This window comes from Osmerus eperlanus, chromosome 2 (assembly GCF_963692335.1).
Source record: "Osmerus eperlanus chromosome 2, fOsmEpe2.1, whole genome shotgun sequence".
Classification (NCBI taxonomy): Eukaryota; Metazoa; Chordata; class Actinopteri; order Osmeriformes; family Osmeridae; genus Osmerus; species Osmerus eperlanus.
In genome coordinates, this window is record NC_085019.1 from 3,231,978 (window position 1) to 3,255,292 (window position 23,315).

At 45.7% G+C, this 23,315-nt stretch overlaps 3 protein-coding genes across 4 annotated transcripts in view; all 3 read right to left on the reverse strand.

Annotated features, from left to right (window-relative positions):
• Positions 1-8,774, reverse strand: part of LOC134034178 (C-type mannose receptor 2-like) — an 11,399-nt gene extending 2,625 nt beyond the window's left edge. Inside the window, exons 1-7 of the mRNA XM_062478566.1 lie at positions 8,549-8,774; positions 3,528-3,950; positions 2,032-2,205; positions 1,634-1,798; positions 1,295-1,408; positions 791-934; positions 397-644 (exon numbers count right to left, since the gene is read on the reverse strand). Of these exons, the coding sequence (XP_062334550.1) occupies positions 397-644; positions 791-934; positions 1,295-1,408; positions 1,634-1,798; positions 2,032-2,205; positions 3,528-3,950; positions 8,549-8,666 (1,386 nt within the window). The 5' untranslated portion in view covers positions 8,667-8,774. The remainder of the gene's footprint in view (positions 1-396; positions 645-790; positions 935-1,294; positions 1,409-1,633; positions 1,799-2,031; positions 2,206-3,527; positions 3,951-8,548) is intronic.
• Positions 8,775-9,376: 602 nt separating this feature from the next.
• Positions 9,377-19,305, reverse strand: tlk2 (tousled-like kinase 2). Of its 2 annotated transcripts, XM_062446126.1 has the most exons (21): positions 18,656-19,305; positions 17,536-17,618; positions 15,770-15,841; positions 15,599-15,668; positions 15,461-15,504; positions 15,201-15,299; positions 14,572-14,673; positions 14,358-14,450; positions 14,066-14,176; positions 13,819-13,955; positions 13,492-13,644; positions 13,333-13,399; positions 13,157-13,254; positions 12,985-13,066; positions 12,738-12,829; positions 12,269-12,358; positions 11,763-11,932; positions 11,400-11,538; positions 10,975-11,086; positions 10,703-10,810; positions 9,377-10,599 (listed from the first exon to the last, which is right to left on the reverse strand). In XM_062446126.1, exons 2-21 carry the CDS (start codon positions 17,614-17,616, stop codon positions 10,426-10,428), a joined length of 2,094 nt encoding a protein of 697 aa, XP_062302110.1. In that variant the 5' UTR covers positions 17,617-17,618; positions 18,656-19,305; the 3' UTR covers positions 9,377-10,425. The 2 variants fall into 2 exon arrangements, with proteins under 2 accessions (XP_062302110.1, XP_062302117.1); XM_062446133.1 differs by lacking the exon at positions 15,201-15,299.
• A 238-nt stretch (positions 19,306-19,543) lies between these two features.
• Positions 19,544-22,618, reverse strand: mettl2a (methyltransferase 2A, methylcytidine). The gene is made up of 9 exons (XM_062446409.1): positions 22,466-22,618; positions 22,169-22,257; positions 21,771-22,039; positions 21,639-21,688; positions 21,404-21,464; positions 21,176-21,315; positions 20,436-20,542; positions 20,202-20,267; positions 19,544-20,115 (listed from the first exon to the last, which is right to left on the reverse strand). Exons 1-9 carry the CDS (start codon positions 22,609-22,611, stop codon positions 19,928-19,930), a joined length of 1,116 nt encoding a protein of 371 aa, XP_062302393.1. The 5' UTR covers positions 22,612-22,618; the 3' UTR covers positions 19,544-19,927.
• Positions 22,619-23,315: the final 697 nt, after the last annotated feature.

Sequence of the window (23,315 nt, forward strand, 5' to 3'; positions counted from 1 at the left end):
GAAGAGAGTGCTTTATAAGGTCAAGATCATCATTCCAGATCTCACCTCACTAAGCCCAGACAGATGTGATGGTTAGTGACTTAAGGGCCCTTCAACAATAGTGTATTTGAAAAATATAACTCTGACAACTCATTCACCTAATTCTACCATCATAGGTACAGTATGTGTGGAGAACAATACGTTTTGTTACAGTCCACCTTAAACCATTAGGGTTAAACCTAGTGGCTAGACCAAGAGCTCCACATTCAGTGTCTGGCACTCTTTCTAGAGACGAAGAGACAAGTGATGCAACTATGACACACGCAGAAACTCAAACATGATGACACTCACTGAAACCAAAACACGAAACTATTTCACGATTTAAGACTCCCTCATATCCCTTCTCAATAATTGTACTCCTCTTCGGAAAAAAAATATATTCTCGGCTCCGTCAGTTTTCCGGTTCTCCTCACCTCTCTTCAGGTTGTTTATGATGAACTCAAGCTCAGGCAGGGTGTGGATGCTAACCAGGCTGGCCTCCATCTTCTGACAGGACTTCTGCGCTCCGTCCCAGTCCATCTTCTCAGAGGTCAGCTTGTAGCAGCCTGCCTGGAAGGCCTGCCAGCCCCCATCACACTCATACTTCTCATCATCCGCCCATGAGTCTGTCCAAACATAACACAACTACATCAAACAGGAATGCACATGCTGCCAAAATATGTTGAATTCCACATCAACAAAAGCTGACTTTTCGACATATCAAACTATCCAGGGCAGATGATTACACATGGTAGACGGCAGAGAGGCTGACCGGTGGTGAAGGGGTCCAGGGTGGCGTTGGGTCTCTTCTTGCAGACATAAGGCAGGGCTATGGAGCAGTCTCTGTTCTGCCACCGGCCCAAAGACTCTGTCCTTATCACAGCACAGTTCTCCTCCTCGGCATGGGATGGCTGGTCTGGGAGAGAGAGCGAAAGAGAGAGAGAGAGAGAGAGACACAGACAGACAGAGAGAGAGAGAGAGAGAGAGAGAGAGAGAGAGAGACGAACAGACAGACAGAGAGAGAGAGAAGGAGAGAGAGAGAGAGAGAGAGAGAGAGAGAGAGAGAGAGAGAGAGGACAGAGACAGAGAGAGAGAGAGAGAGAGAGATGAGAGAGAGAGAGAGAGAGAGAGAGAGAGAGAGAGAGAGAGAGAGAGTGAGAGAGAGAGAGAGAGAGAGAGAGAGAGAGAGAGAGAAAGCTACGGCGGAGAGAGATCAGACAGAAGAGAGTGAGTGAGAGATCAGAGAGTAGTCAGGATGATGGTTGCATCCCCTCACCAGCCTCCCAGTTGAGGTATTTGAGCGGTGAGTCATCAGCCCACTGCCAGCCCCCCTGGATGTCCAGGTCGTTGAGGCCAATCCACAGCGCAGCGCTGTAGCCCGTCAGAAGACCTACAGGAGCAAAGGACATACAGCTGAGAAAATGAGCTCACATGATTGTCTGTGCGTAGGATACATGCTGACAATATGAAACGACTCCTAGTTCAGATTAAAAGGTAAATAACCATCATACATATAAACATTTAAACATAAAGTACACAAAATATCTTCAGTTTTGTTTTCAGTCCAGTGTGTGTGTGTTTGTGTGTGTATGTGTATGTGTTTGTGTGTGTGTACCGTTGATGTAGGTCTGCTCGTGCAGCTTGGTGATGCTGAGCAGGTCTGCCCCCTGCTGTTGGCAGCTGATGCGGGCCTCAGACCAGGACAGGGTGGCCTGGAAGTTGAACTGGTAGCAGCTGTCGGTCAGCGGGTCAGTGTCCCAGAACGTCTCACAGTCGTTGCCTGCCAGTTAGAGAGAAGGAGAACGAGAAGAAAAAAAACAAATGATCAAAGTACGATGAGATTTAGAGACACAGTCGGAGGGATCGGGCAAGAGAAGTCGAAAGAGAGCACAAACCACAAGGGTAGGAATGAGAGAAAGTGATTGTATGTACACGAGAGGAGCCGTACACCTTGACAGCAGTGTAGCGTGGCGATTGTGTTAACGAGCTGAAGGGTAAACCTGCAGGTCTTACTCTTGACAGGACAGAAGCCCCAACGCTCGTCTTTGCCGTAGTTGTAGGTGGTGGCACACCACAGGTGGCCATCCTCTCGTCCTATACTCGTGCAGCTGTGGAACCACTGGCCGTCATACAGGAAGGGCAGGTAGCAGGGCCGACCGTGAGAGTTCCCCTGGATGGTATATATCTCTGCAGAGAGAAAGCAATGGGAGAACTACACATCCCAGCATGCAACAGCACCGAGGTCCCTCCTTTCTGTCCCCAAAAATAAATGTTACGTAAAGCGGACAAATGTGTTTACTCAAAAAAGCTTGCAATTAAATGCGACCAATAAAGGATGGAAGAGGAAATTACTGGAAAAAGAAAAACAAACAAGGTGTAAAATTGGAGCAGGACACTTAAAGTAAACAATTAACAAAATAAACTGGATTGCACACATTCTCATCATGGTATGAGCAACTTTTATTAATAATCCAGCCAAGCTCAGTCACATTGTAGCAAGTTCAATTCACCATAATATTATCTAATAGATGATATTCTCTTTATTTTGGATTCAATCTAACCGGCACATTGTGACAAAAGACCCTGGAGGTTGCCACGGTAGCCTCTGCATTCGAATAGGACAGTGAGGTTTGAAATAAAGGGGAAAACTCCAATGATACAGTGAGAGAGAGAGGTAAAACTTCTACACCATGCTTAGAAATTAGGGTATATGTGTCAAACAAGGGGGAAGGCCTGGAACTTTCCCTCTCAAGTCTTTCAGCTGCACCACTGGCTGGCTCACGTCAAGTCGTTGCATGGCTGACTCATGTCACTGGTATTCTCTCTTCAGAAGTGTGTTGACTTTCCAAAGAAAGTTGTGAATATTGGCAGTAAAAAAGTAAAACATGTTATGCCAGTTGCCTTGTCTCAGCGAGAAAGTAACTTATTAGGGGAAGGTTAAAGAAGAAAGCGAGGAGTGGTTTTCTTGGTTTTTGTTTTGGGAATGTTTCAATTGCAGTCAGATGGACTATCTTAACTTGAGACCATACTGTTCATACTTCTTTTTGCAGAGGAGGTTGTCAATATCTTTAAAAAGGACATACAAGTACACAGTAGATCGATTATTCTAGAAACAAGGCTAAAGTATGCTTCAAACTCACAGTGCTTACCTACACATCAGGTCTGAAAGCACTGTCCAATATAAACACTAATATATTCATGGGGAAGGACATTACAGTTCGTTTGTAGAACAGAACAAACTCACAACAGGTTTTCCAGCCTTTCCTGAAGTTAGCCAAGCTGTGACTGAGGTGCCCCTGGGCAACAGCTTACTGCATGAGTCTGAACAGACCCAGCTGTCTCCTTCACAACAAATGCTGACTCCTTGACCCACTCATCACAGCTGACAGTACATGCATTACAACCGACTACAAAACACTTAAGTCCAACGTGGACTCCAGAAACTCTCCTCGACGTGTTAATGCATTTGAGTTTATAGACGAACCAGCCCGTCCTATTTGTCTACTCACCATGGTAGGTTATCAAGCACAGGTCCTGTTCATCACTGTAGAGCCTCCATTTGAGCCCCTCTGCCTGGGGCTTGACTGCTGAGGCCTCTGTGCTGGCGTTGGCCTGGGCCGGAGGGGAAGGTGACGGCAGGTATGAGTTCAGGGCCTCCACCACCTGGGAACATTGCCAGGTCCAGCGGACCCGGGGCGGCGCAAAGTCACAGGGGTACACGCCCAGAGGAGAGCCTTCTCCCCGGGAGCTGCTGTTTCCCGTGGTCAGGCCCAGACACAGCGAAGAGCCCAGGTTGAAGAGGCGATCACGTGTCACCCACTTCCAGCGCTGGCTGGCGTCCTCGCAGGAGGTCGACAGGAGCAGGGATTGGTCTTGGACCCCCAGGCAGCCCTGAGCTCCCTCATGGTAGAACGCAAACTCATCCACCGGCCCTGTTACAGGGAAAGCGAGCGAGGGAAACAAAGGGCGCAGTCAATAACACTGTTCCGACGTCATTCTGTCTTTGCTGCTAATGTGGAGAGAGCAGGGACACAATCAATATTTGTGTTAATGGCTTTAGTGCTGAGTTAGAGTTAGCATCCTCACAGATAACTATGATCCAGTTGGGTGACAGCGTCCCTGTAGAGGTAGCAGACATAGTTCAACAAGACAGTTCAATTCAGCTTCTCTCAGCCCGATGACGAAATGGAACGATAATTTCGAGAAAACCTTTGTATTTGAGTGTCAAATCCCCATCACAGATCTGACAGATCCCCATACCCTTTCAACTTAACAGAAAGGGTATGGGGATTTTAGTGTAATTGCGATAACTGTCGGAGGCCATAACTACGAGGGGCTTGTCTTGGTTGTTAACCGTTAGATCTGTGATATTTGCTCCTTTTCAGAGAAGCGACCTGAAATGGCCTCTTATTTCAGGCAGCCAGCGGTCTGAGTGTGAAGGAGGTTTGGCTGTGCAGAGAGAGCTCTGTGGCATGACAAACTCTGGGGTGGAGCTTGATTTTCAGGAACAATTCTGGTGATGCAACACTCAAAAATATTACTGTGCATTTGAATAATCAGACCAGATGACCCAATAGTTGTATCGTTGTAAAGATGAAGGGAATATTTACAGATCTGTAAACTGGCTTTTGGTTTCATGCATTGTCACGCAAGACTCAAGACTCTCTGTACTGCATATCAGCGTCTTCTTGACATCTACGTATGCATCTCGAGCACTGCTATGAGTAGTTCAGAACAATATAACAGCCAGCAAGTATTTCAACCATATGTGTTCCTATGATAGATAAGGAGAGATAGTCAGAACCTAAACTATAAGCTTAGAAATACTGTCTGGACTCCAGCCACAGTGACTGGAATGTTGGGAACCAAACCCCCAAACCTTCCAAAAACCCAGTGTGTTATCCTCCTGTTCCCATATCTCCAAGCCTTTCTTTCTCCCTTTCAGCTAGGAGGGATACGACTTTCAGGGACCCTGAGAGTTTAAACACTTGTGCATAAGGAAGAGAGAAAAAGAGAGGCAGAAGGAGGGAGAGAGAAAGAGAGAGGAAGAAGGAGGGAGAGAGAAAGAGAGAGGAAGTAGGAGGGAGAGAGAACGAGGAAGATATAAAGGAGAGGAAGATATTAAAGGAAACGAGTGCAGCTGTGACGTTTGAGTTGAGGTGGCGTTATAAAAAGAGGCAGTGGCAGTGAGGAAAAAACTCCAAAACAAACAGAAGCCCCTCAACACAGTATAGGGATCCCAAGAAGAGAAACAGTAAGACACTCAGCATTCCAACTCCACAGGCTCCTGTGAGGGGCCAGGAAGTAGGGGAAGGTGGGAAAGATCACCGAGTATTTGGCTGAGGGTTTTTGGTATGTTTTTCACGTCCACATTGAAACTTGTGTTCCTGCAAAACTAAGACTCTCTCCAAGGCAGTCTGCTTCTCCAGCCAGCGCTATTCTACAGGCACCAAGACAAAGAAAATGATCTGCCAGTTCATTTTAAGCCTCTGTGTCCCAGACCTTCAATCAGTGCAGCCTCAGTCTTGCTCTGTCCTTGTGGCCACGTTCTTGAGGACTAATGTCAGCTTGCTTGTGACGTGGAAGCCTTTAAGAGTAAGACTTTGAAAGTAGTTACACAACACAATGGCTGTGTGGTTTGACAGAACTATGAGAACCTTAATTGGCGATGCTTTGTGCAGTGTTCTCAGATATTTTAAAAAGGGGTTAGTTAGTTTATCTGAATACACTAGATTTCTGACGTTCATCTCAGTAGAACCCTATTTCTGGCCTTTTCGCTGTCAGCTAGCCTAATCAAGATATAATAACCATGCATATGCAGAGAGAACAGAGGACAGGTCTAGATGACAAAACTCTGAGGTTATCAAGTATGTCTTTCCATGAGTCAATCATTCCACCCCTGTTAACAAAACGTAATCCATAACAGCCATTAAAAACTGTTTTCCATGGACAGATTCTATTGACAACCCACTGTCTGACATTTCCATTAGATGTTGAGTGTTCAGTGATACCAGTCTATTGTGATCTAGATTTTCTCAGCATGCAGTATCATGTTATTGTTGTGTCAGGGAAGTCTGAGATAGCTCACAATACATGGACTTTACTCCACAATCTTCCTGGGTGTTTTTGTGCAAAAGCCAGGCCACGCCAAACATCAAGCTCTGCTATGCAGCTATCTGGCCTCCAGAGACAGTATTATTGATGTAGACTGAGTAGGGGTTCTTTACCATAAACACCATATCTCTTGAAACAACTAGAATCTAATTCGGGATCTTCTGGTGTCAGTGATACTGCTTTCTATCCTAACTGATTTCATTTCCATATGCCTTCACTTGAGCCACTAGGAAAAGGGTTACATAATGCTGGCCAAGATAATATTTGGCTAAACACTCACTGTAGCTTGGTATTGGCGTTAGAACGTTATTAAATGCTGCCTGGTGTCATTTGCTGTAGTCATAACAACAAATCAGACATAACAAAGACAATCTCATTCATCATCAACCCAACAACAAAAAAATGAAGTACAGTAGATTTCAAAAGTGTAACCAAGGAGAAGGGATGTTTAGCACCGACCTGGATCAAGCTCATCTCAGAATCACCACACATTAGCTATGAGCTAACAGAAAGGTAAAAGGGGACAGTGGTGCCCCTCACCCATCTGTAACAGCCCACTGGGATCACATCATGTGTTCAGTTCAATCAATCCATAAAATCCCTGCTAAAGTTACTGATGCAAACTGGCCACCCAGATCAAATTGACTCTCAAGAGTGTTTACACAATTATGTGTGATGCATTTCCAACCGAACCAAACTTTAAAACGACCAACTTCAAACTGAATTTCCAATTCCTTGAGAGGATCATGAGTTACAGCATGTTTGATCTAGACTGTCAACAGTAATGTAATTAAGTGATTTAGTTAAGTAAGATCTGCATCACCGGAAGGTTGCTGGACGGCTAAGCTCCTCCGGTATCTCTGTAGCCTGAACCCTACCTCCACCACCACCTCCACCACCACCTCCACCACCACCTCCACCACCACCTCCACCTACACCCCTGGTTTGGGCCTTTCACCTTACTCATGCCCCGGGCCATTTCTCATTGGTGACAGCCAAGAACAACAAGCACGACGAGCCAAGAAAATCAGATCTTCCCAGAAACACCTCCATGCCCTCCTACGCAGGCTGATGGCTGGAAAGGGTCTGTGAGTCTGGGGCACAAAGCTTGGAGCTTGGTGGGGTACAAAATGAAGGTGCCTAACTCTGAACCCTACTGTTGTGAGCTACCGGGACATCTGTGGACACGGAGTGACGTGTAAAAAGTAGACGTCCTCAGATCACCCAACGACAACAAACCCTCGTGTTCTGCAGATTTTTTCAGAGGAGAACATGAAGAGTGGCCATTGAGAACAACAGTAGCGCACGTAGTCCCACGTCTAATCTGGGGTGTGGTGGGGCAAGTGGATTGTCCTTGAACCCTTCTTTATTTGGACAGATGTTTGAGATAAAGAAGGGGGTCTTTATGGGTCATTGTTATAAAACAGAAGATCTCATTGTGGTGGATAAACAAAAACCAACAAGTACACAGGAAATTCCTGTTCCTTGAGTTTGTTTCTTTTTTGATTTACGGTAATCCAGCCTCTCATGGAGATTAGGTGGGGGGCTCCGTGGGTTCATCTCAGCTCAGCGGTGGAGGTGAGAAGTGTAGTGGGTGGCACTGATGATCTTTGAAAGGAGAGCAATGTTTTGGTTTTCTATGGCTGTTTAGGATGTGGAGTTTAATGTCTTTGTTCAATGTTGTATGCTGCTTGAGTGTCAAATCAATTCTGATGGATTTTCATAGTTTATATATACTGTTTTTACTATGATTCTCAACGTTACTACCAGAAACCTTTGGTGTGGTAGGGTGCAGACAATTTCCACTTAAAACAGTAATGTCAATGTTGGCTGTTCTTGTTTCTAAACTATGCCTATATGATTGACCATTAACTACAGAGGGGAAGAATTTCAGTTGTTTCTAACTCTGCAATTGTTATACAACAGTGAGGTCATAAAGTTAGTTGGTCTATACGGTAGCAGACAGAAACAAAATAGCCTCGGCTCCGATAGGGACTTGACTGTATAGTTAATTGCATAACAGGATGTTAAGGTAATTCATGCCCACGGCGTGTCAAATTTGTGCGATGTCAATCCGTGACAACGTGGATTACAAAATAATTATACCGAAAGGCATTACCAAAAGCCAAAAAGGCGTCAGAAAAGTATATACCAGCCAATTGGTGTATCTTTAAGAGAAAACACATAAAATAAGCATAGACCCTTCCCCCTCCCCTTTCATCTCCACATCTGGTTCCACTCTGAATTCGGACTATCTTGGCATTCCACAGCATCAAAATTCGGTTACAAAGTCACCGTGTAAAAGGCGCCGCTTAGTTCACAGAAGTGACTAATATTAAAAGTAGATAAAAAATCAACACTACCGACTCTACCGTTCGATTTTTCTGTCAACTTGATTAAAAAGCAATGTTCGTACCTGAAACGCTCCTCTTTAGTTCCAGACTAAAGACGAATAAATATAAAGTGCATTTGTAAAAGTGTTGGTAATTTTTCCATGCTCTTCTTGAATCCTTATTTCGGTCGCTGTTGTGCATGCTCACAACTGCTAGGCTACAAAACTTCTAGCTTGTTGACTGAATGCTGTTTTCGGGACGGATGGATGCGTTGGCGAGTTTGCACAGAAGAGTAGCGCGGAAAAGACTGCGTGTCTTTTATACTCCAAAAATGAATGGAGTGAAGCGTAGACCTAGACACTGCGTCATCACGAGCACCTCACATACAGTTGTGGAGACTCATTGCAGTACTTGGAATGGCTATGCACCAACTTCTGTTAAAACTTCAGAAGTACAACAAAAATATGAGAGTAAAAAATAGTGATCCGAATAACCCTCTATAGATAACATAATGGTGTACCACTATTAAGAGTGAACAGATGTGATGCCAGCAGAAGCCACATTTTCTGGCTTATACAAAAACAAATCTGGATGCCAAAACCATATATCTTAATCTAAAACCATAAACATGTACATTAAGGTTTGTCTAGAATTATTTTTAGATGTGTGAGGCCCATTTTGTCCCCTTATATTGTCCCTTCTTTATGAATCAATTCATGGACTCTTATGCACAGTTTCACATTGTTCTGCACTGCAGGCTCTGTGCGTGAATGGAATTTGAGGTTAAAAAGTAAACGCCTTTTGGGAGAGTTCAGCTTTAGAACATTATCAGACATCAGTGATATGTGATGCATGTTTGTGGCTACTAAAGATGTTCCACTATCCCCACTCTAACAACACCTTCCTAAAAAAACAACACAGTTTAATCAATAGTAGCGTGTGGTTTATTTAAGCAATTCTCTGCTAAGGCCCAATCTCTCACCAACAGTTCACATGGGTAAACCAGTTATTTGCATTTAATTGGCTACCTAAATAAATATGAGTGTTTAATACAGGGACAATCAGTTAACATGGCAAGGTTTAAAAAGGCAATATCAAAATATCACTAAAACATAATTATTTTCAAACTTGGGTCAATTTAAAATCTGTAAGAAATGAAAAACGAACCGTACACAAATTCCCCAATTCATATCAAGTTACACACTAAAGCCATTACAAAAAATAACCTTAGTGTAACAGTGCCACCAACTGGAGGTTTTGGTCACATGAGCAGACTAGAGTACATGAGAGAAGCTCTAGCTCCACACATATTAGCCAATAGCTCACGGTCAGTGTGTTTGGGAGAGCCAAAAATAAAGGGCTTATACCCCGAGCCTTCGGGTCTGGTCCAAAAGGAAGAACGGACTGTCTTAGTCACAGACAAAACGAAGCTACCTGCAAACCCAAAGCATTGACTTGGAGTAACAGAGTACCTTAGGTACTAGAACAGTGAATGGATGTGCATGTGTGAGAGTGTGAGTACAGGGCCTTTGACAGTTCATTCCATCTGTCCAAGCTGGAGCAGTATTTGATTCTCTCTCCTTCCTCCGAGTTAAGCAGGAGAAACACTGATTCCTCAGCACAGTGCCATGCAAGTGCCAGGTCCCCCCCTCAGCACAGCGCCATGTCCCGGTCCTCACAGTGAGGGCAGCCCAGGGCTTTGACCCCCAGGACAGTGCCATCCCTCAGGGGAGAGAAGGACATGGAGTTGGGGCTGGTGGATACGAGAGATGGAGGATTTCCACCTCCAACCCCCCCATCTATGACTCCTCATCTACCCCCTTGCCAGCGTCCCAGTACAAGCTCTAGGCCGCTGCATGGCGCCGTGTGATGGGGGGGGGGGGGGTGTCGGGGGGGCAGAAGCAGGCATCGCACCCTCACATCCGCACTTCAGGTCAGTACGTCGATAACTGCAGTGGTCTCAGTTTGAGGCGCTGCTATTGGAGGAGCTGGATGTTGAGGGCGTGGCCATGGCAGAGGCTCCAGAAGTGGCCACAGACTTGCGGATGTGGGGCATGAGGAAAGGGTCGCTGGCCAGCTGGTGGACACCGATTCGGTCTTCCTTACGGTAAACAAGACAGCGCCTTATAAAGGCCTGCAGACAGAGACAGGAGGCCATTACAACACAAATGATACCACTCGTACAATGTTATTAAATGAATGGCAAGGTTTATGACACCAAGGACATAATCGACTACCTTGGCCTCAGGTGTGACTACTGGTTTGGCAGGAAACTGCACCTCGGTGGCCTTCAGAATTGTGTTCTCTTGGAGGATGTCCTGTTGCGACTGGTTATGGCCAAAAGGCTGGAAGAAAAAACGACAACAATGTTGTGCTTTCCTCTGTGATGTCACAGGTAGAGGGTGAATAAAAGCAGGTAAACCATTAACAACAGGATGCACTGCTCTGAGCTGAAGGAGAACACTTCAAATCTACCGGAGGGTAAACTGGCCGTGGGTGCGTCTCTTACCTTGCGGCCGTACAAACACTGGTAGAAGATGACTCCCACCGACCATACATCTACCTTGTTGGAGATTTTAGGTGGCTCCTTCCCCACCACAAAGCATTCTGGGGGCAGGTACCTGAAACGCACGAGAACAACCGCCATTTTAGAGCTGGAAACTCTCCAGCCCAGTCAGATGGGTGTTTCCTTGGACCATAGGTGTGTCTGCACATGCGTCATGGGTCAGATGGGTGTTTCCTTGGACCATAGGTGTGTCTGCACATGCGTCATGGGTCAGATGGGTGTTTCCTTGGACCATAGGTGTGTCTGCACATGCGTCATGGGTCAGATGGGTGTTTCCTTGGACCATAGGTGTGTCTGCACATGCGTCATGGGTCAGATGGGTGTTTCCTTGGACCATAGGTGTGTCTGCACATGCGTCATGGCCTCACCAGTAGGTCCCTGCTCCCTGCGACGTCAGCTCCATTCCGTCCACAGAGTTGTAGCTGTCGTCGTCCATGATCTTGGACAGGCCGAAGTCAGTGATCTTGATCTCCCCACAGGCGGTGCCGTTCACCAACAGTATGTTGCCTGAGGAGGGACAGGCAACATACTGATATGGTCAGACAATAATTATAAATCAGTCTAACACTTAACATGAAAACATGTTAATGTTTTCATGTGTTATCCCCTTGTCACAATTCCGCTATTCAACTTGGATATTATATTATTTAGTATATAGTACAGTTCAGAGACAAGGTAATATTGGTGTCATAGAGGTCTGTGTGGTCTGTGTGGCTCCTAAGGACAGCTACCAGGCTTCAGGTCGTAGTGGATGATGGGCGGGCGGATCTCGTTGAGGTACTTGAGGGCGTTGACGATCTGCATGATGATGGAGCGCCCTTCCTTCTCGCACATCAGCTTGTGCTGCTTCAGGTAGAAGTCCAGGTCGTTCCCCTCGCAGTACTCTAGAACCGTGCAGAACCTGTTCCAAAACAATCAAGGGAAGACGAGCATGAGGTTCTGTTTGGAACTGAGCCAACTTACAACAACGGAAAACCAATCCAACTCTTCCTGACCTAGATTTAAAACCTCCAATAGCTTTTTTTGTTGTTGTCAAAAACAATGTATTTTTGGGATGCTTTGTGCAAAGTACTCCAAGGATCACAAGTTGAAAGAACTTTTACCCTTGCACTTAGACAGAAGGTGCTGCCATGGTAACAAAGTTGTTCCTCCTATACCTTCATTACACTAAAAGCCCTTCGGCATGCTCACAGCCTATTGGCAGCCATCTTCCAGCAGAAGGGAAAGGGATACTTACGAGTCAGTATCGAGTGAGAAGTAGTCGTACAGTTTGACTATCCGTGGGTGGTCGAGTTCTTTGTGGATTCTATATTCCCTACACGCATGTCTGAAAGCGGGAAGGAAAATCTTTATTGTTTTAGAGTTTACATTTATCATACAAGTAGTTGTATCTCTGCAACAGGTAGTTCAGTGCCATTCATAAGGAAATATTTGGAAAGAAAGACATCACATGGCATGTATGGGGGGGTCAGGTGGCTGAGCGGTTAGGGAATCGGGCTATTAATCAATAGGCTGTTGGTTCGATTCCCGGCCGTGCCAAATGACGTTGTGTCCTTGGGCAAGACACTTCACCCTACTTGCCTCGGGGGGAATGTCCCTGTACTTACTGTAAGTCGCTCTGGAGAAGAGCGTCTGCTAAATGACTAAATGTAAGACGACATCACATGGCATGTATGACGACATCACATGGCATGTATGACCCTCACTTGTGATAGTTCTCCTTCTTTTCATCCCTCCAGTTCTTGTTCAACTGGTGAATTTTGACGGCCACGTATCTCTGCTCCGTTATGTCAAAGGCCTGTTAAGAAGAAACTTGTGTCATGAGAAAGAAACTCATTTGGGACCAATCCGATCACTTTACGGTGTCCAAACACTCTACACGCGTCTTGTTTACGCGGTGAAAGTGCTTGGTAAGATGAGAAGATCCCTGAAGCGCTGGTGGTGAGCTCTCACCTTGTAAACTTCACTGAAGCCCCCGCGGCCAAGTAAATGAAGCAGGAGGTACCGGTCATTAAGGGTAGGATGGTCTTTAAACCTTCAAAGTGAAAAAAACACATTGCCTGTTTAGACGACGAGCCAGCATTTCTGTCACCGGTGGAGGGGTGGAGGTGTGGAGGTTACGCACTGGGAGTTGTCCTCGTTGTGGATTCTCTTGAGCTCGCGGATGTGCAGGTTCCGCACGCGCTCCAACCTTTCCAACTCCGCCTGGATCTCTGCCTCCTCCTGCGAAACATAAAGACGATGACTACTTTGACGAGTAAAAGCACACAAAAAATATATACACACACACACACACCCAACCTTTTTCAGGTGGCCCAGTCTCAGCTTAAAGATCTCCTCTTGCTCGTGATATTCTGCCTGTGATAACCTGGAATGACAACCACGCAATTACAAGCTGTGGCACAACACAGGACATGTAGGCAGACATGACAACAGAGGGGGTATAAAAACAGGACTAACGTTTCGTTCTCCACGCCGTTGGTCTTGCTCTTGCGTTTGTTCTGTTCCAAGCTAGGGGGCGGAGTCTGGGCCATGGAGGGCGGCTTCCGCTTGGCCAACAGCTTCCTTTGCCTCTCAATGTCCTCTCGTTGGGAATTGATCCTCTCCTGTTGCCTAGAAACCAAGGCACAGGCGAGACAGACAGAAGGTGAAGGGGAGGTTATAAGCTGGTCATGCCCAGTTCATCTGATATTTCACTTCAGTTTTTATTTTTTTGATACGACAGGACAAAGAAGGCGAGTGAGTTGGAGTCAGTGGGCCAGGAGGGGTCGTGGATGAGAGTCTCACTTGATGAGGTTCTGGAAGGCATAGCCGTCGGTCCACTGCTCCGTGAAGGAGGCTCCGTGTCGCACGGTGGTGAAGTGACCCAGACGCAGCCTGTCCTGCATGCTCTTGTCCCTGCACGCCATCTTCTCCTGCTTGGACTGGAGGGACCACAACACACGACCATGAAGCCCATCTGGCCGAGGCCAGAACGTCCTCCTTTCAAGGTGGACCGGGGGGGGGTAAACTAGAGCTACCGCGAGGCACTAACCTTCTCAATCAGCAGCTTCTTGCTCATGGTGACACACTTGTTGAGCCTCTCCTTGTACCGTTCCAGCATCCTCTGCTGTTCGTCTATCTGTCTGCGCAGGTCGCAGTTGGCCTAGAGAGCAGCACATGCAAAAGGAGGCAGCTCGGCGTGTCAGGTGAATGCAGCCGTCGAGACGATGGAACAGCTTGATAACGAACACAGTGTTGAGGTGCTGGTGGCACAAACCCACTGTCTGTCAGTGAGGTCAAGGAGCATGCTACGGAAAACAGATGTTTCCTAGTTGAAGTCATACCCGCAGTAAATCATCTATTCGTCCCTCCTTCTTCTCCAAGTCAGAGTTCTTGTTGTTCTCCATAGCTATTAGCTTTTCTATAGTCAGGTCGGACTGAGGGTGAGATGAGAGGAAATGGCTGATTAGAGTCTGAAGACGAGGAGGGTTCCATAGTTAAAACAGTAATGATTAAGAGCAGAATCAGTCCGCCGGAGAACAGTTTGTGCTAGCTTACCTGCGTAGCTTTATGGAGCATGTGAAGAGAGCCAGGCTTTGAGGAACACGACGAATGCTCTGTGTTTGCCGAACTGATGGACGAGGGGCTTCCCTGCTGCACCTACAGAAACAAACCCATTCGTTGGACCACTTGAAACTCACACATAGCAGATCTAAGCTGAAACCCAACAGAAAGCCCAAGAGGAGAGTGTGGAGTGGAGAGGGGTGACAGTGAGGGAAGAGAGTGTGGAGTGGAGAGGGGTGACAGTGAGGGAGGAGAGTGTGGAGTGGAGAGGGGTGACAGTGAAGGAAGAGAGTGTGGAGTGGAGAGGGGTGAGAGTGAGGGAGGAGAGTGTGGAGTGGAGAGGGGTGAGAGTGAGGGAGGAGAGTGTGGAGTGGAGAGGGGTGAGAGTGAGGGAGGAGAGTTTGGAGTGGAGAGGGGTGAGAGTGAGGGAGGAGAGTGTGGAGTGGAGAGGGGTGAGAGTGAGGGAGGAGAGTGTGGAGTGGAGAGGGGTGACAGTGAAGGAAGAGAGTGTGGAGTGGAGAGGGGTGAGAGTGAGGGAGGAGAGTGTGGAGTGGAGAGGGGTGACAGTGAAGGAAGAGAGTGTGGAGTGGAGAGGGGTGAGAGTGAGGGAGGAGTGTTCTCACCATGACTGGGGGGTTTGAAAGGGAGTGCTGGGGGGAGGAGCGGACCACTGGAAGGACGCCCCTGGCAGGACTAGTGCCAGGACCGCTACCACCCGCAAACTGATACATAGAGAAAGAGTGATGGAGAGACTTAGATTAGAAAAGATAACGAATGCTACATCCTGAAATTGTGATTCCTGGCAATAAATTGCTTTTGTAAAAGGAGTTAATGGTGGGTAATAGTCAGTATATAGCATGTCAAAGATGTTGTAATAACTTACCTCAAAATAATCACTAATTTTATGTCCCCTTGCTCCTCCTTTTCCTGAAGAAGTGAAATAAAATTAAAGGCACATTCATGGCTGTATTAGTGGCTTGGTGGATGACAGATCATAGAGGTAAACAAACAGATGCCCAACCTTGGTTGCTGTCATAAGAATCTCCTTTCCTTTTTCTTGTTCTCTGGTCATTAGACTTCTTTTCAGGGGTCTGAGAAAATATAATTCTATTTTCAGATGTTTTAAAATGACCAAGTGATGTTGACCAAGGTCTCTCACATGAAGCATATTGGAAAAGTACTGGATACAGACCTCCTGTTCTCTGTCACTGAGGGAGCCCACACTGCACAGACTCTGATTGGATGACTCATTTTGACCTGAGCCCTGTTCAAAGCAAGCAAGCAAACAAACAAACAAACAGTTGAGAGACAGAAAACCTCAATAAATACCTGTGACATTATCGGCCTGTATGTATTGTGTGTGTGTGTGTGTGAGAGGGAGGAAGGCCAGACAAGTGATGGAAGAGTGAGCATCAAGCGTTAAAGTTCATATCAATACTGGGCACCTGCACAATCACCAAATGTCAAATCCCAGGGTGTGGCTGTCACTCAAAATTCACTTCTGAATTCTGAAGACACCATAGAATCAGTCTAGTCTGTCATTCTAAGCACATCCTGCAGCTCTCTCATAAAAAAGAGACATGCTCACCTCCTTGTCAGGTTTTTGTCTGTCTTGAACTCTGCCTTTATATCATTCCACAAACGTCAAATAAGGCCCTAATCAAATCCATACAATTCTGCTTTCTTTCTCCGTAATCCAGTGTATGGCTGTTCTGGAGACGGACGCATCTATACGTGGACAGACATGGGGCTACAGGCTAAGGGGACGGAGGGTACGGAGGGGAAGGAGGGGACGGAGGGGACGGACGGGACGGAGGGGACAGTCGCGGCCATAAGTTTTGGCAATGACAAATGTTGTGTTTTGCAAAGTTTGCTGGTTCAGTATTTGAGGTAAATGTTTTCAAATGTTTCTATAGAATACTGGAATACAATAAGGCACATATCATATTTTAATGCTTTTTTGGGGCGAAAATGTTCAATATATGCAAATAGTCCCCTCTTTTACAGCAGTCAATCTGCTCTTAAAATCCAATCAGAATGATAAGAGTGATTTCACCTGGCTAGAACTAGTTCACACTTTCCCCTGTGCTGATGATATTACTTACGGTACTGAAATTATGTTAGCAGTCATTTTATGCCAAGGCCCAGCAAGCTTTGCAAACACAAAATGTATGTCTCTCCCAATACTTTTGGCCACGGCTGTACAGCTTTGGATCTGCATCTGCTAAATGAAAACAAACACATCGTCATTCCTTTCCTCCACTCCCCTCAGAGCCACGGGGCTCTCCAAGGTCGAGCTTCTCCATGACAGCGCGAGGCTTCTACACCCTCCACAAACCCCAGCGCCGTTTCTCTCTCGCACCTCTCTGTCGATGCTCTCCTCCTCACCCCTGCTTCCTTCATGCTGCCTCTCTCTTGTCAAACCCTGGTCGCACACGGCAGCAGCGTGACGTCTTAGTGGGAGCCGTCCGCCATTTTCTCTGCGGCAGCGGCCATGCCATGCTCTCGGCTAGGCTCTCAGCTTTGGCACGAAGCCCACTCCTGGCTCTGACTCTTGTCCTCTGCTCCGTGGGTTCACCTTCCACAAAAGCCCCATGGGCTGCGAATGGAGTTGACCTCTGCATTGAACTAGATCCCGTACACCGAAACACTACCTTTAAATATCATCTGGTTAGGGGTTCCATCCCTTTGGTGACCATCATTCCTGCCCCCCATCCCCTTCCATCTGTGGCCTTTTGGCAGGCATACACCACCCGCATATGCAGACCGAGCGTTATGAGCCAGGCAGTGGGAATGCCACATCCCACTAGCCAACAAACCCAATTCAGACACAAGGGTGGGTGGAGGTGTGAGGGGAGGGAGGTGGGGGCAGGCAGACAGACAGACAGTAGCAAACAAAGGAGAATTGAGAGACACAAAGAGAAAGGTTGAAGTAAGAAAGAGGCAGTTAGGACAGACCTTGGCTACTCCAACCCCAGTGAAGCGAGCCTCCAGCAGCTCCTGGCGCCGTGGGTCTAAGCTATGCAGTTCTTCCATCATGGCTACAGAGACAAACACAGGGCAGAAGTTATGAAGGGTTAAAAAAAATGTCATAACTGTCACTATCACGTAATTAAATTTTTGTGGTTCATGATCATGGGCGTGGCGAATCATAGCTATGATATTATACATATACCAGACACACCTGACATAAAATAAGTAAGCCTTACTTTGTTCTCACATACAAACACATTCATGTCAAAAATTGGTCAATTGTTATCATGTTGTCAGGTAGTCAGTACTGGTAAGCTATTAAGCTTGACAAAGCACTAGCTCCTAAAACGGTCAACATTTGCAAGTTTGGGAGCTGACAAAGAATATCTCGTCTTGGCTTTCTACAACGATAAACTTAAATAGCTACCAGCTCCGCTAATATGGCTAGCTGACTAAACTTTAGTTTTTAAAGTGGTGCTTAAATTGCACAACACATTATAACTTAATTCAGATGTTTGTAGACTAGCTAGCTGTTGGTCACCAGATCAGAAGCAACAGTGCATCATCAAACATAATCCTGACATACTGTACTGTAGCTTGCTAACATTAGCAACTAGCACTGTTACCTGAACAGAAACTGGGTAGCAACCGAACCAGCTCCATCTCACTTTCTAAGCAGCAGCACGACAGCTAACCTGCTAATTTTTTGTTTGCTAGCTGTGTAGCTAGTATTAATCTGGTTATCATGTGCTAGGTTCGCCGTTGACAAATGACTAGTTGACAGCTTGGTTAGTAAACAATATATTGGCTAGCTAACACAGTCTATCTAGTTTACTGGCCTCTACGTGTTCAATAGCTACGACAGTGACAGTCAGTAGCCTACCAACTGAGTGAGTTCCAACCTTGCCGTAGCATCAATCCTGCAGTTGTTAATACATTTTAGCCCTGCTTGCTTCGCTTGCGGTTGGAGCAATGTTATGTCAGGTGCTTGCACAATTACTAGACTCTGCATTTGTTGAAGTTATTGGCCAACTAGCCCTGGTAAACATAAACCACTAGTAATAGTAGTAGCTAGCTAGCTAGCTTGCTGTTGCGTTGACGTTACCTATTGTGGTATTTCCCAGTTGCAGGTAGGATGATGGTGAGCGAAAGTCTTATCTCGTAGTGTCACCCCTTCAACTACCCAGACACTCCCAAACGTGGCCTCATCCAAATTCACGATCTTTGCTGTTTGATAGTTGCCTTGTCTTGTGTTAAAGTAAAAAGACGGCGTTCGCTTTGGCTTCTTATAGACGGATGATTCCCTCCAAGGCCTCCAACCTGGGCTGGGGGTAGCCCAAACCCGTCTTTCAGTACTCCCTGGTTAGTACTCGGGTATCCCCAGGCCCAGGATCACATTCCATTCGACATAGACCCCAACGATGTTGCCACGCTTCCTTTGGGATATTTCATCTCTAACAATGGTCATGGTTTGCTGATCACGTTAAGAACAGCCAAACGATAATGTTATATTCCAACGGGGGCAATCCGTCCAATTTAAAGCTCGATCATTCGCAATAAAGTTACTATTCTCCTTTAGCTACCTTCCTCGACACACAAAACAATATGATGCGGAAGTTGAATTGTTCCGATCATTTCAGCCTAATCCGGATCGATTCGGTTCGGTTCGCATTTTTTTGCAATGTAAACAATAATGGTAAATCTCATGTCTTCTCGTGAGATTGCACAAGTATTTCGTCTCCCACCTTCACCCCGAACAGAGCATGACTTGTCAATCCTTTGTAGACCAGTCTTTTGAAATTTGAGTTTGTGACCCCCAGAGTTTGATTATACATCTGATCTAGATTGATTTAATTAAATACATTTAAAACCAGGTGTTAAAAACTAATTCCTTCATCATTTGTAAATTTGAATGGCCTTTGCTCGTGTCATGTGAAATTGTACTCACCAACAGACAGTTCAAGAAGTCAAGCAGATCAAAGAAAACGGTCAGTTAAAGTTGCTACTTGTTTTAATAATTTTGAAGGTATGAAGGTGAAAGAGGTCTTATGAAAACCATACAGAACAATTCATTCAAAACAATGGATTTTGACAAACAATTGTCCGTCCATTGTAAACGTGTATTTCTTCATTCAGACTCAAGTAGTTCATCAGCTTTCGTTGTGCTGTGTCTGCTCTGGGTATAATTTTAAGGGACCCCAGAGGAAGCCCAAAACCCATTAGTGAAGCATATTCTCACTACCAACACATCAGTCCTATGCCCATTACCACCGATAAATGTCTCCCATGGTGTCGCACTGCAGGTATTCCACAACCATGCGTTCCGTCTTGGGATACACCATGTTCTTATTAGGTATCAGAGATAACCTTCTGCCGCTTAAGTCTTCTTTGCCCCGCTGGCTTCGTCCTCAGTCTCAGGTGGCTCGGTGGGAGCCTTGCGGTACTTGCACTGGATCCAGACACGATACATCGTCAGCTGTTTGCCTCTGTTGACCTGCAGTCGCCGATCTACCAGGTTCTGAACTTTCTCCAGCCCTGCCAGATTGAACATTTCATGGAGTTCATCTGGAAAAACACAGGTCATGTTATTTCAAAGTATCCTTAATACCACAAGAAGTATCAAAATATTTTTGGACAAAAATGTATTGTACCTTGAGTGAAGAAATAGACTCTTGTTCCATCTCCTCGAACATAGAAATTATCTGACAAACATCTTCCTGAAAACGAAAGGGACACATTTGCAGTAATAAACAAGATAAGTAATTAAAACAATTTCACCGTCTGTTTGACTGGTATCACATCAGATGTCAATCATGTATACAAATTCCCCATGTTATAGCTTGCAATCAAACAGCAATGTGTACAAAACCTACAGTCATGCTGACCTTTCTTAAAGCGTAGCTGAGCCATGTCATAACGCCCATAGTCCCTCAGTAGCAGCACTCCCCCAGGCTTCAACAACCTAGCCAGCCTGCTGATGGACGCCTGCATCCTGGGAGGAGAAAAGGGGCAAGGATGGGGAAAAAAAGAACAAGAGAGAATTAAGCTCCACTAAAGCCCAATTTATACTTATGTCGCCGACACTTTTGAAATGGTCGCCGCCGAAAAAAAATAAAGTGTCGCTCAGGCTGCTGCATTTATACTTCGGCAAACAGTCACCTGTGCTCAAGGTTCGCGTGACGTAAACAGAATCATTTTACCGTTACATTCATAGCTATGGTTACATTGTTTACGCTTTGTAGCCTAGGTGATCGATCGAGAAAATGGCTGTAGCTAATTTTGAGAGGCATTATAAAGGTGTGGATATGTTCTAACTTGCTCCGCCAATCTCTCCTTTATTCCTTCCATCTTAAACAGCTGTTGAGCGTTCACTGAAAATTCAAAACAATGAAATCAACGACGCGTGCCGTCTATCTAGCCAATCATACTTGCGCGACACTATGTGACGACATCAGCGCCAGTAGAAATTTCTCCTGGTAGGCGACACTTTCAAGCAACGTTTAAAAGTGGCGACCGTGACGCCATTTCTGTCGGCGACCTTTTCAAAAGTGTCTGCGACCTAAGTATAAATTGGGCTTAAGTCTGTTTCCTCACAGCAGACAAACCGAAAGCACCTAGGCCTTACCTGTCAGGATGTAAGGCAGAGAGCACAAAGATGAGTACTATTACATCAAGGCTTTCATCGGGAACGGGGTTGACAGCTGCATCGTCACTCAGGTCGTGTACAAAGGCAAAGCAACGTCCAGGGTCATACTCGGAATTTGTCTGGTGGTGAAAAGTCAAATCATCAGTCGATCAAGCAAACATGCATAGTATATTTACATTCAAATGTATCCTTCACCTTCTTTCTTACCTTGACCAGATCCACAGCGGTGCTGGAGAAATCACAACAGTAGACAAATAGCCCTGGGTCACTGCCACACAAAGTAGATATGGTAAGGCAACTTCCAGTACCGATATATCCATTTAGACAAAATGCGGTATATGAATACTGTATGTGGCATAATTTGCTTAACATGGGTTTGCGAAACTGAAATGCTAGATGTATAGATGTCTTGTACATAACGTGACAATCGATCACCACTCACTTGTTTGTCTTCAGTATAGGAAAGACTGTGTTGCCCACACCACAGCCAACCTGTTGGGAGATTGAATAAGTGACTCTGTTGAGGATCCACTCCTTAAGGTAGTTCTGACCTTTAAATATTTCCATCTCTCACCTCCAGGATGCGATATGTGGCAGTGCAGCCAGGAAAGTCAACATCTGTGGGGAGCTGAGGTGTGCCTTCCCTGGATTGTCCTTGGTCCAGATCACCTTGGCAACCATCTCCAATCCCAGAGTCCTCTGGGCTAGTGTCATGGTTCAGCTGACATTGCGGTGCCAACTCAGGAAACTCAGTGAACAGCCAGTGGCGGTCCTTGAAGAAACGATTCTCGTGGATGGTGTAGAAGTCATTCCAATACTCATTTGCTCGGCAGTCATATTCCTCTATGGAAAGGGATGACGTTAAGAGACATGCCACTCTTGAATGCAAAGTCACTCAAGTTATTAAAAAAATATACCGAGGTGCATGGCAATTATTAAGAGACTTTCTTTTCACAGCTTGGATTCACAAACCTTGTTTTTCAGTAGGAAGTGGTTGACTGTGCTCCTGGACCTTTTTCTTAGCAGCTGCCTCTTGTTCTTCAGTCCACTCTACATTGTCCCTGAAAAAGAACGACACACACCATATAATCAACCGTCACATCAAAGATGAGAGGTTAACTAGCTAGCTAGGAAACGACCATCGTCATTCGGGTCTGGCCATTATGTGATGTGTGCATGTGTAAATGATCCTGTGTGCTAAAGCTAACTAGTTTAGCTGGCCAGCTAGCTAACAACAATTACAATCAACGTTATTAGCTAGCGACAGACCATGCGTTATGTTGAAAGACCTGACGTGGGTCTGTCAAGAAACGGGTTCCAAACTGGGGCCTTTTAAAATCTTCAGATATCGATTTGGACAGGGCTTGTCCTGATTCAATGCTGGCTTCATCTAGTACCCCGCCGGGTGCTGCCATGTTTAAATCAGAGCCATAGAAAAAGAGAGTTGCGACACGCTTTGATCTCGCCGAAACGTGATCACGTGGTTCATGTAGCTCGCTGTAGTTCCAAAAAACCCCACTGCTGTCAACCGGTTTGAATGGTTTTCAATGAAGCTGGCCAACGGAAGTCGCTTTCTCAGGCAAATGATGAATGAAACAGGCTCGGTTAAAGAAATCCGGTATTCTGGCTATCTTCAGCAGACTCGTATCTACAAAAGGCAGTCCTCCCTGACGTGTTTGGTGTAGAATGGAGTGAAATACAACATTGTGAACACTCACTGCCAGTGAAACACAGGAAAAAAGCTAGAGCTTTTTTGTCACGTGGTTCCGGTAGCTCCCTGTAGTTAAACAAAACCCCCACTGCTGTCAACCTGTTTGAATGGTTTTCGGCGGGACAGACAGCAGCACCATCTCGATTCACGGACATTTTCGGTATATTAACACATAATGTCAATTGGTTACTGGTGTGTTGTATCATGTATGTCTGATACTTTATTAACATGTATGTATTACATGAACTTATACATAACGCTATGCTAGCTACCATACTGTACATACCAAACAGTAGCCTAATGAGGACTATATTGTTCCACTTAACGTTTAACCTTAGACGGTTGAAGTAAATTGGTCTTGTTAAACGTTTTTTTATTCATCAGCCCACTTACAATTTAGCCTACCAC